Here is a 12770-nt window from a genome sequence, read left to right as displayed (position 1 = left end):
CCAGAACATACGCAGTCTCTTTCATTCAGAAAAAATGAACAGCCTTGACTGGTGGAAATATAGTCAAAGGATCTTGTGGTTTTTTCTATTATAAGAAACTCTATGGATTTGGTAGAGCTATTTTCCCAAGCAAGAATCCCTTCAATAAGCAATGACTCAAGACGGAATGAAACGATATAATTTATCCATCTCCTCCAGAGACATGACTTCAGATACAAGCTTCTGAAACAACACCAAAATAAGTCATGGAAGGATCACATGAAAAGTCTGAGAAACTCATGAGGTTCGGGTAGCAGACATAAAGCTGTTTCTACTGTGCCTGACAGCTGCCCTAGTAAAAAGAAATGTGTTTGTTCGGAAGTTTCCAGCACGTTAAACATATAGATTAGTAAAGGAGAGCCTGTTGCAATTTTTAGCCCACAGTGCTGTGAAAAAGTGCATAGTTTAACTGAACATACATTGCAGTCCTGAATCCAAGTAGCAACTTCATCATCAGCAATGTCTTTGCTGGTGACGGTCTTCAGGAGTTCATTGGTCTGGTCTTCGCGCTGATGGACCATGGAAGAGCACTGCTGGTAACAGTCCTTGTACCTCTGCCACAGCTGAAGGAGGCCCTTACTGGCACGCAGCCGCTCTGCGATCTCCTGCAGAAGGTTGTTCCACCTGAATAAGAGATTAGATGAATGATCGAGGCCTGGAGGTCCACAAGAACTATCTCTGCCCCTCTTTCTCTTTGCTGTTTCCCATAGCCTTTTGGCTTTTAAGACATTTGGTAGCAATCAAGATATAGACATTTGGGGGAATAAAAAAAAAAAAAAGGAATCAAAAAAAATATGTTGACAGGCTGTTCTGACCTGTCACAGCAGGTCTGATCTGTGCTGCATCTGGGATGCTGTATATTAATGCTTCAGGTCAGAGTTGGAGGGCATTTTTTGAAGTGAACCTCCTGCTATTTCCACTTAGCATGCTTTGGTTCACTGCATAGAGCATCCACGACCAACCATGAACTGCCAGTACCAAATTCCTGCAAGGGCCTGAGGTCCAAAGCAGATGTAAATATGAAACTATTTCTTCTGCTGCAATTTCCTCCCAAACCCTGACAGAATATTCAAAGTCATAAAGCTCTGTGTAAGTCCTTTCTAAAATACTCCCAGACCTATTAAAACTCTTCATGTTTTTTTATCCAACTAAATATCTAAATTTCATTTAAATTCTTGGCTTAAATGGCAACCTGAAACATGTACTTTCTCAAACGCACTAGTCTTTATCAAAATGCTTCATTATTTCCTCACTAAAGGAAATCACAATATTTTTCAATTATTATTATGTGATAAAAATGGTGACATGAAAATTCTGTCACTCATCATAGAAACTGTTAAATCCTAGAATATCCTTTTTGAAATGGAGAGGATCATCCCTCCCTCCACTTCTAGATTCTAGGACAGGATGTACCACAGATTAAAATAAATTTGGCATGATTGTGTTTTCAAAAAACCCCTGATTTTCAAACAAATTAGTTTTTGCTTTTGGATCCTGCCTTTCTGTAGCTTCTCTGGGTAAACCCTTACATGGTTTCTGGCCTAGATTCAAAGGTGAAGGCTTAGACCTTCTTGCCAATCATGGCCTTCCTACAACTAGAAATAACAATCTGAACCTGGTGTGTGCTTAGCAAACAAAATTTTCAGGCAGGATTCTAGAATTTTAAGTGCAGTATTATTTTCCAGCACAGTATTTATGAATCCTGGTGGTTGGCAGCCATGCATAGAGCAAAGCTACTGACAGTAATGTCTGAGTGCTTTGCTGTAGAAAATAATGTTTCATCTATTAGTAGTAGTAAAAAAGACAGTTCTGCTCCAGTCCTTGGTGAAAGGAATAAACCTGTCCGTTCCCCTAAAGCCTCCAAAAAAAAAAAATAGCAAAATAAAAAACAAAAAAGAAGAAAAACTGAGTCAATGAATAAATGCAAATTTACCACTGAAAGTAAAGTTCAACACACAGACATTTTCTCTACCTCACATTCACTTCTTTCAAAGTGTTGGTAAGTGTTTCAGTCACTGGTGAGTGACATTCTTTCAACAACTGATTGGTCACAGAACCAAATTTCTGTAAGCTATTTTCTTGCTTTTCCAATTCATCTTGAAGACTCTAAAACAGACAGAAGAACAACAACAAAATACATTACAATTGCACGATGTAGAAACATTTCAAAATAGTATGTATCAATTATATCATAGAAGTTATTAATGCGAAACTTGATTTCATGTGTGTTTCATCTAAATAGAAGGTTGTTTAATATAAAAACTTGCTAGATTCATTTGATTCAATATCAAGGTGCAGCAAAAAGTAAATTGTAACTTAATATTTTAGCAAAATGTGAAAAACTTTTTGTAAAAGAGATTTTAAACAAGCACTCTTGCACAGAAGGAGTAAGTACATGGAATTGCTTCAGAAATAAAAACTTAACTGATGGAAGAAAATAAACATTTAACATTTTCCTGTTTAGAACAAGATTAAAAAAGTAACAGCATTAGAAAAGCCTCATTCTGAAAATAAGGTTCTTGCTCTTTCATTTATCAGTCTGAAGCACTGCTCACAGGGAAAATGTTCCCCTTTTTTTTTTTAACCTTAAATATTTTTATGCATATTATTATCATTTGAACAGCCCAGCAAATCTCAACCTGATTAAACAGTAGAGTCAAAATCTTAATTAGCAAAAAAAGTAATTTTCTGTACCTCTCTCCTTTCTGACGTGAAAAATGAAATCCTAGAAGAGTTGCTATAAAGCGCATGAATGGATGCCATTTAAATCTTGGTTTGAAAAGTGCTGTTCACGGTTAGGGCATTTGGTTTCATATATGTTTGGACTTCAAATCACATTATTTTATTTCAATTAACATTAATTTATAATTTTATAACAGGAGTGTCATTGTATTTTATGCTTTTCTTACAGTGGAAAATCACTTGAACATGCGAGTATCTCAGCTTTTGGAACATTATCTTCTTTGATCTTCAATCTACTGCAACCACAGGGTTGGGGGGAAGTGGGTGGGGTTAAAACATGATCTCAACACTCCAGAAGCTCAGAAGCCTAATGATTCAGAGTGAGAGACTTTTCTTTTCTAGAGGTCACTAGCACGATTAAAAAACTTTTAAGGATTTGACAGTACGGCTCAAAATTTAAAAACCATCAAAAATCTAAAAAGAAAACATCTATCCTCATTTTATTTTTCTGCAAAATGAAAAATGCAATGGCTATTAGATAATGTGCTTTCTCAATGTCATGTGATTTTAATGTGCCAGTATGCCTGTACTTCCATTTCTTATGAACCAAAATGCATAGTAATCTTCATCCATGCTGTAAGGATAAAACTAATCCTTGAACCCATCCTTAGTATGTCAAGAGGCATAGTATTCTTTTCACCTGAAGGTTATCAACTTGGGCTTTCACTGCTTCCAAAGAACCAGTAAGAAGATAAAAACGGGACAAAGAATATCTGGCTTCTGTCAGGTAGCTATTCAGTTCTTCATAAGCCACTTTGTAAATGCTCCACTGATCAAGAACAGATTGCAACAATATCTTCAGTTGGCTAACCTAGGAGGAGGGAGGAAGAGGGAAAAAAAAAAAAAAGGATTCAAGATATTTAGTTTTTGTTTAAATGATTTCCTTCCTTTTGATCTCAGCTACTACTTGTTTTACATGCCTAATCTCAAACCTGTTGGAGAATAAAGATTTTGCACAGCCATCAGCTGGGCTTACACTGGATACAGCATAAAGTTCTGCTTGATTTTATAAAGCTAGGATGGCAGGGATGGAGAAGACATCAAGTCCATTATGCTTTGGTCCAAAGCAGAATCAAGAGAAATTGCTTAAGACTGTGAAACACATTTCCCTAAGGCAGGCAAATCAGCCTATGAAAGTCAGCAGAGAGGCTAGCACTAACACACTTCCTCCTGAGAAGGTGGACTCATGCTGATGAAGTTTTAGATTATGACAATTAATGCTGATCTCTTCCTTATTCCAGGAGATTTGCATGCTTGACAAGGTAGTTTCTTACAGATAATTTGGTACTTTTCCACTAAACATCAGGAAGCATCTAAAAAGCTTCAATTACAAGAATTAAAAGCATCCCTGAAATAGGAAATATTACACCCATTTTATGTGGAGTAGACACACAAACTTGGGGATGGATGAAAACCCAGACACAATTCAGAATCTCTTCCCTTAACATACAGAAGAAATCCACTAGCTGCAAACTGCTAATTCTCTATGTCCTCCATGCCATATTTCTGGAGCTATAATTGGCCCCTTGATGATTCTTTTACCATGTGATCCAAATTGGCCCAGGAGTGGTTAATTTCTTGCAGTGTATTCATAACAGCAGAAGAGACTTCTTCTGTCTTGTTCTGTATCAAAGAAAGACCAGTCTGTTCTACATTTTCTACTTCTTTTTCCTTTGTTCTTATTGATTCTTCTAATTCCTGAAAAGAAAAAGAAAATATCTTAGTAATTTTGTTTGTTTAATTGGCTAGATAATGCCTTGATATAGAAAAGATGTCCATAAGCTCCTTAGTTTAAAAAATAGGAAAGTCACACTTGCATACTTCGGCTTTTTATTCTCAAGAGAATCATAACTCATCAGCAATTTTATTTAATATTTATCTTCCCTTTAAAGTTGTTTGTCTTTAATTTAAATAGAAACATGTCCTCTACATTAAACTTCTGTGTAATCTTCTGTTCTCATGTAAGAGTCCAAAACTCATTAAAAATAGGACAGCAGTTTAAATACATGGGAAAATTGTTGCGTGTCTTAGTTTGTCCTAGATCACTGAGAGGGCTTTTTAATTAGTCCAAAGCTGGCTCAGACCTCTGAAAAACTTAATTTTACCACCCAAGGAAAAGGACAAAATGACTTCCTAGGGAAAGATGTCAATTTGCCATGCCTCCCCACAGGAAGCAGAGTCTTTATTCCTTTGCCAGGCCAGCACAAAATCCCTTGCCTGAAGACAGTGAGCCTTCCCCTTTTCTAGATGACAAATTCATTGGAGTCCAGCCAATGACAACAAGCAACAAACTGCAGGAATTTTCATTATGGCCTCCTCAAGGTTGCATGACATTGGGAAGCATTAATGAGCTCTATTGCATTTTGCTCTGCTCAATGTTCCCACACACTAACCCAAGAATATGGGAAGAAAATGAATGGTTGGCGTGAAAAGAAGTGAAGTGTTCAGGGCTGAGTACAGGACAAATTGTTAGCAGCTTGTTTTGCTGCTTCAGGCAAGTGCTGACTGTGTTGTTGACTTAAGATGACTCTAGATTGGGTATGGAAATGCTGATTCAAAGTTTGCTGGTTTTATCAGTAAGTGAAGTATGGTAACATTCCCTAGTCACAAAGCCTGTGATCTTCTTCATGCCTCAATAACTTGAGATTGAAGTTACAAAATGGAGAGAGGACAAGAAGACTGAGCGACTGAGAGTCATACAGCACGCTCCCATAAGCTCATTCCTAGCCAGGAAACTACCTATATAATTTCATGGCACAGTGCAGGGAGATCCAAGAAAGTCCTGCAATGCTCTGACTCATACAGAAACCGTGTAGCTTCAGGTAGTGCACTGAAACATTGAGTCTGAGCAGAGTGGGGAATTATGGCTTATAGCCTTCAGACCAGCACAAATTTGTGTTTACCTGTATGGAGATAAAGTAGTCAGTGTGATATGGAAAGCAGACTGTGAGGTGAGAGCAATCTTCTGATGCCCCTACATTAATTAGTACATCTTGTGATCTCAGGTTATATTTTATTTTTTTGCAAGCCTTTCCTTACTGAGCGAGATGGATCATTAGGGAAAGAAAACAACATAACAAAACTCCAGGCAAACTGCAAACCCATGTCTTTCAAAAAATTCCCTATGAATCCAAACAACAAGTGAATCATTGCTACAATAGACTTTACATTTTAGATAGTGGTGAGTAATTGAAACAAAATTCTGCCCATTCTTGCAAACACTTGCTATTAATAGAATTTATCCCTGCATGCATACAACACACTTTTGTCTATATACAGATATGAGGGCATTTTTGTTTTACTGTTTATTCTTAGTCTTTTCTTCTATACCATTTCACGTTTCTTCAAACTTCTAGCCATGACCTTGTTCTAGACTACAGCCTTGGAGTAATACATCTTTTCTTTTTACTAGATGACAACAAAGCAAACACTTCTAAGTTGTACGTAGTAAATTTGACTTCCCAAAAAGTGAATTTTAACACTAAAAAAAGCATTGAAGTTTGTACAAGGTTGGTCCAAAATTCAGAATGTAAAACAAGAAAAAAATTCAAACACCAAGAATAGCAAATATTTCTGGTTCTTTGTGAAAAAGGGTTTCTTATTCATCATTTTAAACTCATAACTGAATTAAAGACACATTAGTGTTTCTGATCTGTGATGGGAAAAAAACGTTGCCTTCACTTATTAATACGACACTATGCAGCAACTAACATTAGTTAATAAATAAACTGCAGCTTTTGTACTAGTTGAACTGGATACCTGGGAGTGTCTGATACAGTTATTTCTTAAACAATTTGTTTCTCTGCTGATCAAAGTCTTTTCATTCATAACTGACTCCCCAAGTGTAGTTGCTAACTTCCCTGATCAAAAGCAACCATAAAGGCGATAAATCAGCTTTAGCTTTGAACCCCAGCCAAGAATAGCCTGCCGATTAGGCCAGGCTACACCAAATTACCCTTGCTTCAGTCATATGGACTTATTGTGCTGAAACCATAAAGACACTTGAATTGAAACCAAGCACTGCAACCAGTTTGAAAACTTAGGTTAAGAACTTTGGAAAAAAAATTACTTCTAACATATCTGGCCTAACCAACTCTTTGCCTTTACAGAAACAAAGATAGGTTTAATATACTGATGAATATAGACTAAATTCTCTTACACATTTCATTTGAATAGATTCCTAGCTGTTCTGTTTGTGAAGACTTAAAGTCTAGATCATATTCATCCCATTCATTAAATGTATGCAGGAAAGTCAGTCACACCAAGATAAACGCAATTCCTTACTCCCGTTTACGTGGATGAGAACACTTAGATTTTGGGCATACAACTATCCTGACAGAGTTTAATTACACATTTGATCTGAAACTTATTATTTGGTGTCTGGTAGAGGAAAATAATTTTAAGGAAAAATTATTTCATGCCTGATACCATGTATAGGCCTTGTTTATAAATTCAGAAAAATCTGTTTTGTCTGTATACCTATAAGCTTGTACTCTAGCTTGACAGCTCCAGAAGCACACTTCTAACTATTTAAATATGTGCTATTCAGAGTAAGATGTTCAGAGTCAACTGTGATATCCTATTCACTGCTGTATGTCCTTGTATGAATTTCACATGAAAAACTGAAGTGGTGTTGAACTTATATGCATTATGCACAGCTCAGCTTTGCCTCATCCTGTCTTTGTCCATCGTAATCATAATTCTCTTTCAATCTTCTGAAAGCAAAAGGGAGTCCAGCACTATTTTCTTCTCTGGATAGTTGAATATTTGGAGAAAAAAAAAAAAAAAAAAAGAAAAGACTCCTAACACATTCTCCTAACACATTTTGAATAAAAGCATAAAACCTCCTTGGATTCTAGCATTTTTCTTTGAACAGTCAGGTAGAAAATATCAGGTGGAAAAAGAACGGAAAAAAAAGGAGGGGTGAAGAAAAGGTAGTGATAAAGCAGAAAAAAAAAAAAAGTTTCCAAATAGCCTAGCATGTTGTTCATGACATCAAGTTCCATAAGACTGGCTAAATAGTAATAAAAACATATTCCTTTGATGGCCTTCTAGTTCAGTTCGCCTGGCATGCTTGGAAATGTCTATGCTTCAATACAGAATGTAAGAAGAATAATAACTTTAGTTGCTTTTAAACATTTTGGGGACATTATTGTTCCTTCCTCCTTTATAATTGCCTGCACTTTCAAAATGAAATCTCTCCCTCACTGAAGTAAAGAGGAGTTCTGTCACTGAGTTCACTGAAATGAAGATTTAACACGGCTCTATCAAGTGTTGTTTCTAACTGTTGGAAAGAGAATATTGTTATTTACAAGACGACATTACCTGACAATCTTTCAAAGCATTCTCTACTGAAGCCTGGTCTCCAATTTTCTGTTGCTGTTTTAGCTTCTTCTCTTGGGTTTCAAACCAAGCTTTTAGGCACTGAACATTATTTTCATATTCTGTCCAGGATTCCTGCAGATTTTCCAACAGCTGTATCTGCAAAGAAATGAGAGTATATACTTCCTCATACAATTACCTTTATTATTGAGACAACTAAATAAATCAGTGAAGACCAATGCTGACCAGTGCCTTCTCGAAATTCAATACTTTCAGAATTTAAAAAACAGTATATGTGTTCAAATTTAACTATATCTGCTATTTGTAAGAGTTCATAATAAAAAATGTGCATTATCCATAAATAATTATATAGAGATAACATTAATATTTTATGACACACTGAAATAAGCTAATACTTTAGCAGAACATTTTTATAAAGCGGATTTCTTTTCAGAGATCAAGGGAAACTACAGAGTAGTCTGAGTTACACAGCAGCTTTTTTGCTCTGATCTTACTGATGAGGTCTCTTCTCATACCTCCCATGTCTTCATGCCATTTAACAAATTTTGGCATACGGAGATACTAGTTATGGTAGAGAAGGAAAGAACAGGGGTTACTTAAGTAAGCTGGACATATAAAAGCCCACAGAACCAGACAGGATGTATCTGAGGGTGTCAATGTCATTTCAAGGCTGCTGTCCATCACCTTTAAAAAGTCATGATGGTTGGAGGAAGTTACTGGTGACTGGAAAAAGGCTATACACCAAATCCTGCCAGAAGGCGTTTCCACAAACATAAAGAACAAGGAGGAAGAACAAGCATGGTCCTACCGAGGTCAAATTCTGCCTGACCTAACTAATTGCCTCTACTATAATGATATGACTGATCCTGTGGATCAGTGAAGAGTAGTAGATGCTGTTTACATTGTCTTTTGAAAGACTTTCACTATGGCACCCCAAAGGGTAGCAAAACTGAGGAGACATGGGCTGGATGGGAGGTCTACAAACAAATGAACTGACCAGAGTGGTAAACATTTCAATATCTATCTGGCAGTCATTTACAAGATCCATCTTCAGGGTCAGTAGAGGAACAGGCTCATCAATCCTCATGAAATCCAGCAAAGACAAATATAAAGCCCTGCACCTGGGACAAAATAACCTCATGTAACAATACAGGCTGGTAGCAGGCTGGATAGAAGGAAAGGACCTAGGAGATATGGTGGGCAATAACTTGAATACAATAAATCAGCAGTGTGTATTTGTGCCAATGAAGGCCAACTGCATTCTGGGTTAGATTATTGAGAGCATACCCAGCAGGCCAAGACAAGTGATTCTTTCCTTCTCCTTGACACTTGTGACCCATTTTGGGCCCTCCAGTGCAAAGGAGAGATAGAAAAACTGGTGAATGGCCACTAAGGTTGTAAGGGGGCTCTAGCACATGACATGCAAGGAGAGGCTGGCTTCATTTCACTTGGGAAACAGAATGCAAAGGAAGCATCTCGTTGTGATACCCACTCCTTATGGGGAGGTACAGGGAAGATGAAGGCAGACTATTCTTGGACATGTGTGTTAAAAAGAGAAGAGACAACAGTCACAGGTTGCAATAAGGAAAATTCTGATTTGGAACAAGGCAAAGACTTGTTCCCTACAAGAGTTGTAAAGCACAGGAAGAAGCTGTCCAGAGAGATTGTGGAATCTGTCCTTGGGAGATTTTCAAAACTCAGCTAAGCAAGTCCTTGTGCAATCTGACCTAACTATAAAGCTAGCTCTATCTGAGCAGGAGGTTGGACTAGATGACTTGCAGATGCTGCTAATTATTATAATCTTATAGTTCTACGTATTTTGAAAGTTCGCTACAGAACAGCTAGTTTTTTTTCTTTACCTTTTCTGTTACCAGGCCTTGCAGAATCTGCCAACGTCTGTTCATTGCTCCGAGCTGCTCTGCAAAATCAGTTTTGTCGCTACGTTTACTTTCAACATCCTGGCTGCTAATTTGTAGCACTGATTGGTTCACAAAGTCTACCGTCAATTGTTTGCAATTTAAATCTATCTTGAAACCCTAGTAGAAAAGAAGGGAACAAAAAACCCAAAACATAAGTACCGTAGTTTATCACCTTCCTGCAAAACAAAGGAAAAACGTTCACAAATTACAACCTTACCACAATTCAGCAAAGAGGTTTTTAGCAACTGAACAGCAATTAAAAACATTGTTACTTTTCCCTAAATATCGCGAAACAAAGTAGCAATACACTGCCTTTGAAAGAAAGAATCTGCCTTCCCCCACTCCTCACTCAAAAAAAATATTGAAATCTGTAAATGCATTGATATTGGTCTCAAGGATCAGACTGAAGAAAAACTGGGTGTATATTATTTTTTTCACTTTATTTAGTCTCAAAATTTTTTAATACAAAACCAGATACAATGGAAAATGTTCTTACATACAAAGAAGAATAATAGTCGAGAAATAAAGTGATTTTTCAGGAGACTAGTGAAATAAATCTGACATAGAGAAGAAAGTAATTGTGTGTAGATCTATTATAAGAGTGTCACTGATCTAGTTAAATAAGTGAAATTGTGTTATATCTATACTCCTCAATAGTTATCTCAAAGTATAGCATCTTTCATTTTTGCTTCAAATACTGACCAAATTTATCTTGATCTGTAAACCACTGGCAACCTTCCATTCAAGAACAGGCTATGCTTTGATGAGAAGGTGATATTATGCAGACAATTTATAAAAGAATTTACATAATTTGCAAAGTGCTTTGTGGTTTTGGGTGAAAGATCTAATAAGGTGTACGCATGTACATGTTGCTTTGGATTTACCTAGAAAATAAGCTAAGCATATTAAAAATCCTATTCCTACCATAACTAAACTGCAGAATAAAAGTAATTTTGACTTCTTTTCCACAGTATCAAATACTACCCAGTTTTAACTTGTGTACAATCTAACCACTCCACAATGTAACTCTCTTTTTCCTTAAATCACTTATACTTTCCATATGTATGTCTATTTAATGGAGATAATTCAAAAGGGAAGTTAGTAACACTTCCACTCAGTACCTTGTACTTCTGGACATAATCCTGAATGACTTTCTGTCCTACTACATTTTTTATATTCTCTTCATCTTGCTGAATGACATTTTCCATCAGGGAAATCCAGCTCATAACTTCAGTGATAGCATGGCGAGAAGGAATTTTGTCCATCTGGAGCTGAAGAGATAACAGACTTAAAACGCATGTTGTGAAGAAAATGGATAAGAACTCCTTGCTTTGCATTACCATAGTACATTTCCTTTACCTGCTCTTATTATCATGTTATTCTACATCCCTAACATATGAGGGCCTGAGCAACCTGATCTAGTTGGAGATATCCCTGTTCCTTGCAGGGGGGTTGGACTAGATGACCTTTGAAGGTCCCTTCCAGCCCTAACGATTCTATGATTCTATGATTCTATCACTGAAGTTTATAAAGAGAAAAAGAAGTCACAAAAAGAGGCTTTAATAGGATAAGTATTGTATAACTGCATGCATCCTAATAAGAAAATATTATACTAAAGACTTCTTATTTCCATTCTTCATTGTAAAAGAAACTGGGCAAAACAAAGATTCCATTTCTGACTTCCTAAAGGTTCTGCATTCTCATTCCATAATTCTGTATTTGGCTTGTGTAGAAGATCAACTTTAAGCTATACTTTTCCTGTCCTTGTAAATAGCTAATGAATAGATGCGTGGAAAATAATTTTATACTACTTTTCCTGTGTGGTGATTTCTAAATGGGCTGATTTTGAATAGTACCTGATTTTTTCTTAAAAGACTCGCTTCCAACATTTGATACAGTAATGTTTGCTTACACTTAGTTACTCAGAAACATGTTCTATGATATTTTTAGGTAGACAGCAATTAAATACTAAATCAACTTTTAGACAAGTATAATTATTTAACTTAAGTATTATAGCATTAAAAACCCCAAAACTACGCAACCTAAACCGTCCTCCTCCTACAAACATCTGCAGGAGCCTTACACAATGTTTCTAGACTTATTTTGTCTTGCACAGACTTGAACTCAGTCTACTCAATTTGTACGTAACCACCATCAAGATCTGACAGGGCACAGGAATATGAACTCTCTTTTTCCAAAAAGCACACCAACATATTTAAAAACTCCTCATCTGTTCTTTAGTTAGAATTTAACAAATATAACTGTGAAAGTCTGAAATTAACACCCACTGGTGTTAGACAGTATGGGTAGACAGGATTTGGACGTAAACGTAAGCTTTCCCATATTAAAACAGGAGTAATGTTTTTCCTGTCTTGTCTCACATGGATAAATTGAGGAAGGGAGCAACTGCCTCTCAAAGACAGTGCTAACTGTATGATCTGAATTTTCTGGAATATCAAAGGCCATCACTGGCCTTCCTTACCTGGTGTAATTTCTCTTGTACTGCTGGGATTTGTGTGAGCAGCTCTGTCCACTGACTGTCAATGTGGGACAAACCTGCACGCAATGCTGCTGTATCCACCTTCTTCAGCCTGAGGAGCTGGTTCCCAGTACTCAGGACAGAAGATTTCTGTGATGATTTAGCATCCACTTCTTTTGAAAACTCCTGTAAACAGAATAATTTTTGTGGAAATAATCAACTACTTGTTTATTGTAGCTCAGAAAGCT

The 12770-nt window shown here is 36.6% G+C and overlaps 1 protein-coding gene across 1 annotated transcript in view; it reads right to left on the bottom strand.

The window, feature by feature from the left end:
* Window positions 1-385: 385 nt before the first annotated feature.
* SYNE1 (spectrin repeat containing nuclear envelope protein 1) overlaps window positions 386-12770 on the bottom strand; it is a 199047-nt gene continuing 186662 nt past the window's right edge. Inside the window, exons 104-112 of the mRNA XM_086625933.1 lie at window positions 12526-12708; window positions 11165-11314; window positions 9984-10160; window positions 8107-8262; window positions 4324-4479; window positions 3422-3592; window positions 2012-2145; window positions 459-663; window positions 386-400 (exon numbers count right to left, since the gene is read on the bottom strand). Of these exons, the coding sequence (XP_086482059.1) occupies window positions 386-400; window positions 459-663; window positions 2012-2145; window positions 3422-3592; window positions 4324-4479; window positions 8107-8262; window positions 9984-10160; window positions 11165-11314; window positions 12526-12708 (1347 nt within the window). The remainder of the gene's footprint in view (window positions 401-458; window positions 664-2011; window positions 2146-3421; window positions 3593-4323; window positions 4480-8106; window positions 8263-9983; window positions 10161-11164; window positions 11315-12525; window positions 12709-12770) is intronic.

This window comes from Tauraco erythrolophus, chromosome 2 (genome assembly GCF_009769465.1).
Source record: "Tauraco erythrolophus isolate bTauEry1 chromosome 2, bTauEry1.pri, whole genome shotgun sequence".
Taxonomy (NCBI): domain Eukaryota; kingdom Metazoa; phylum Chordata; class Aves; order Musophagiformes; family Musophagidae; genus Tauraco; species Tauraco erythrolophus.
The sequence above is the reverse complement of the archived record's forward strand: the minus strand, read 5'-3'. Positions and strand labels throughout refer to the sequence as shown.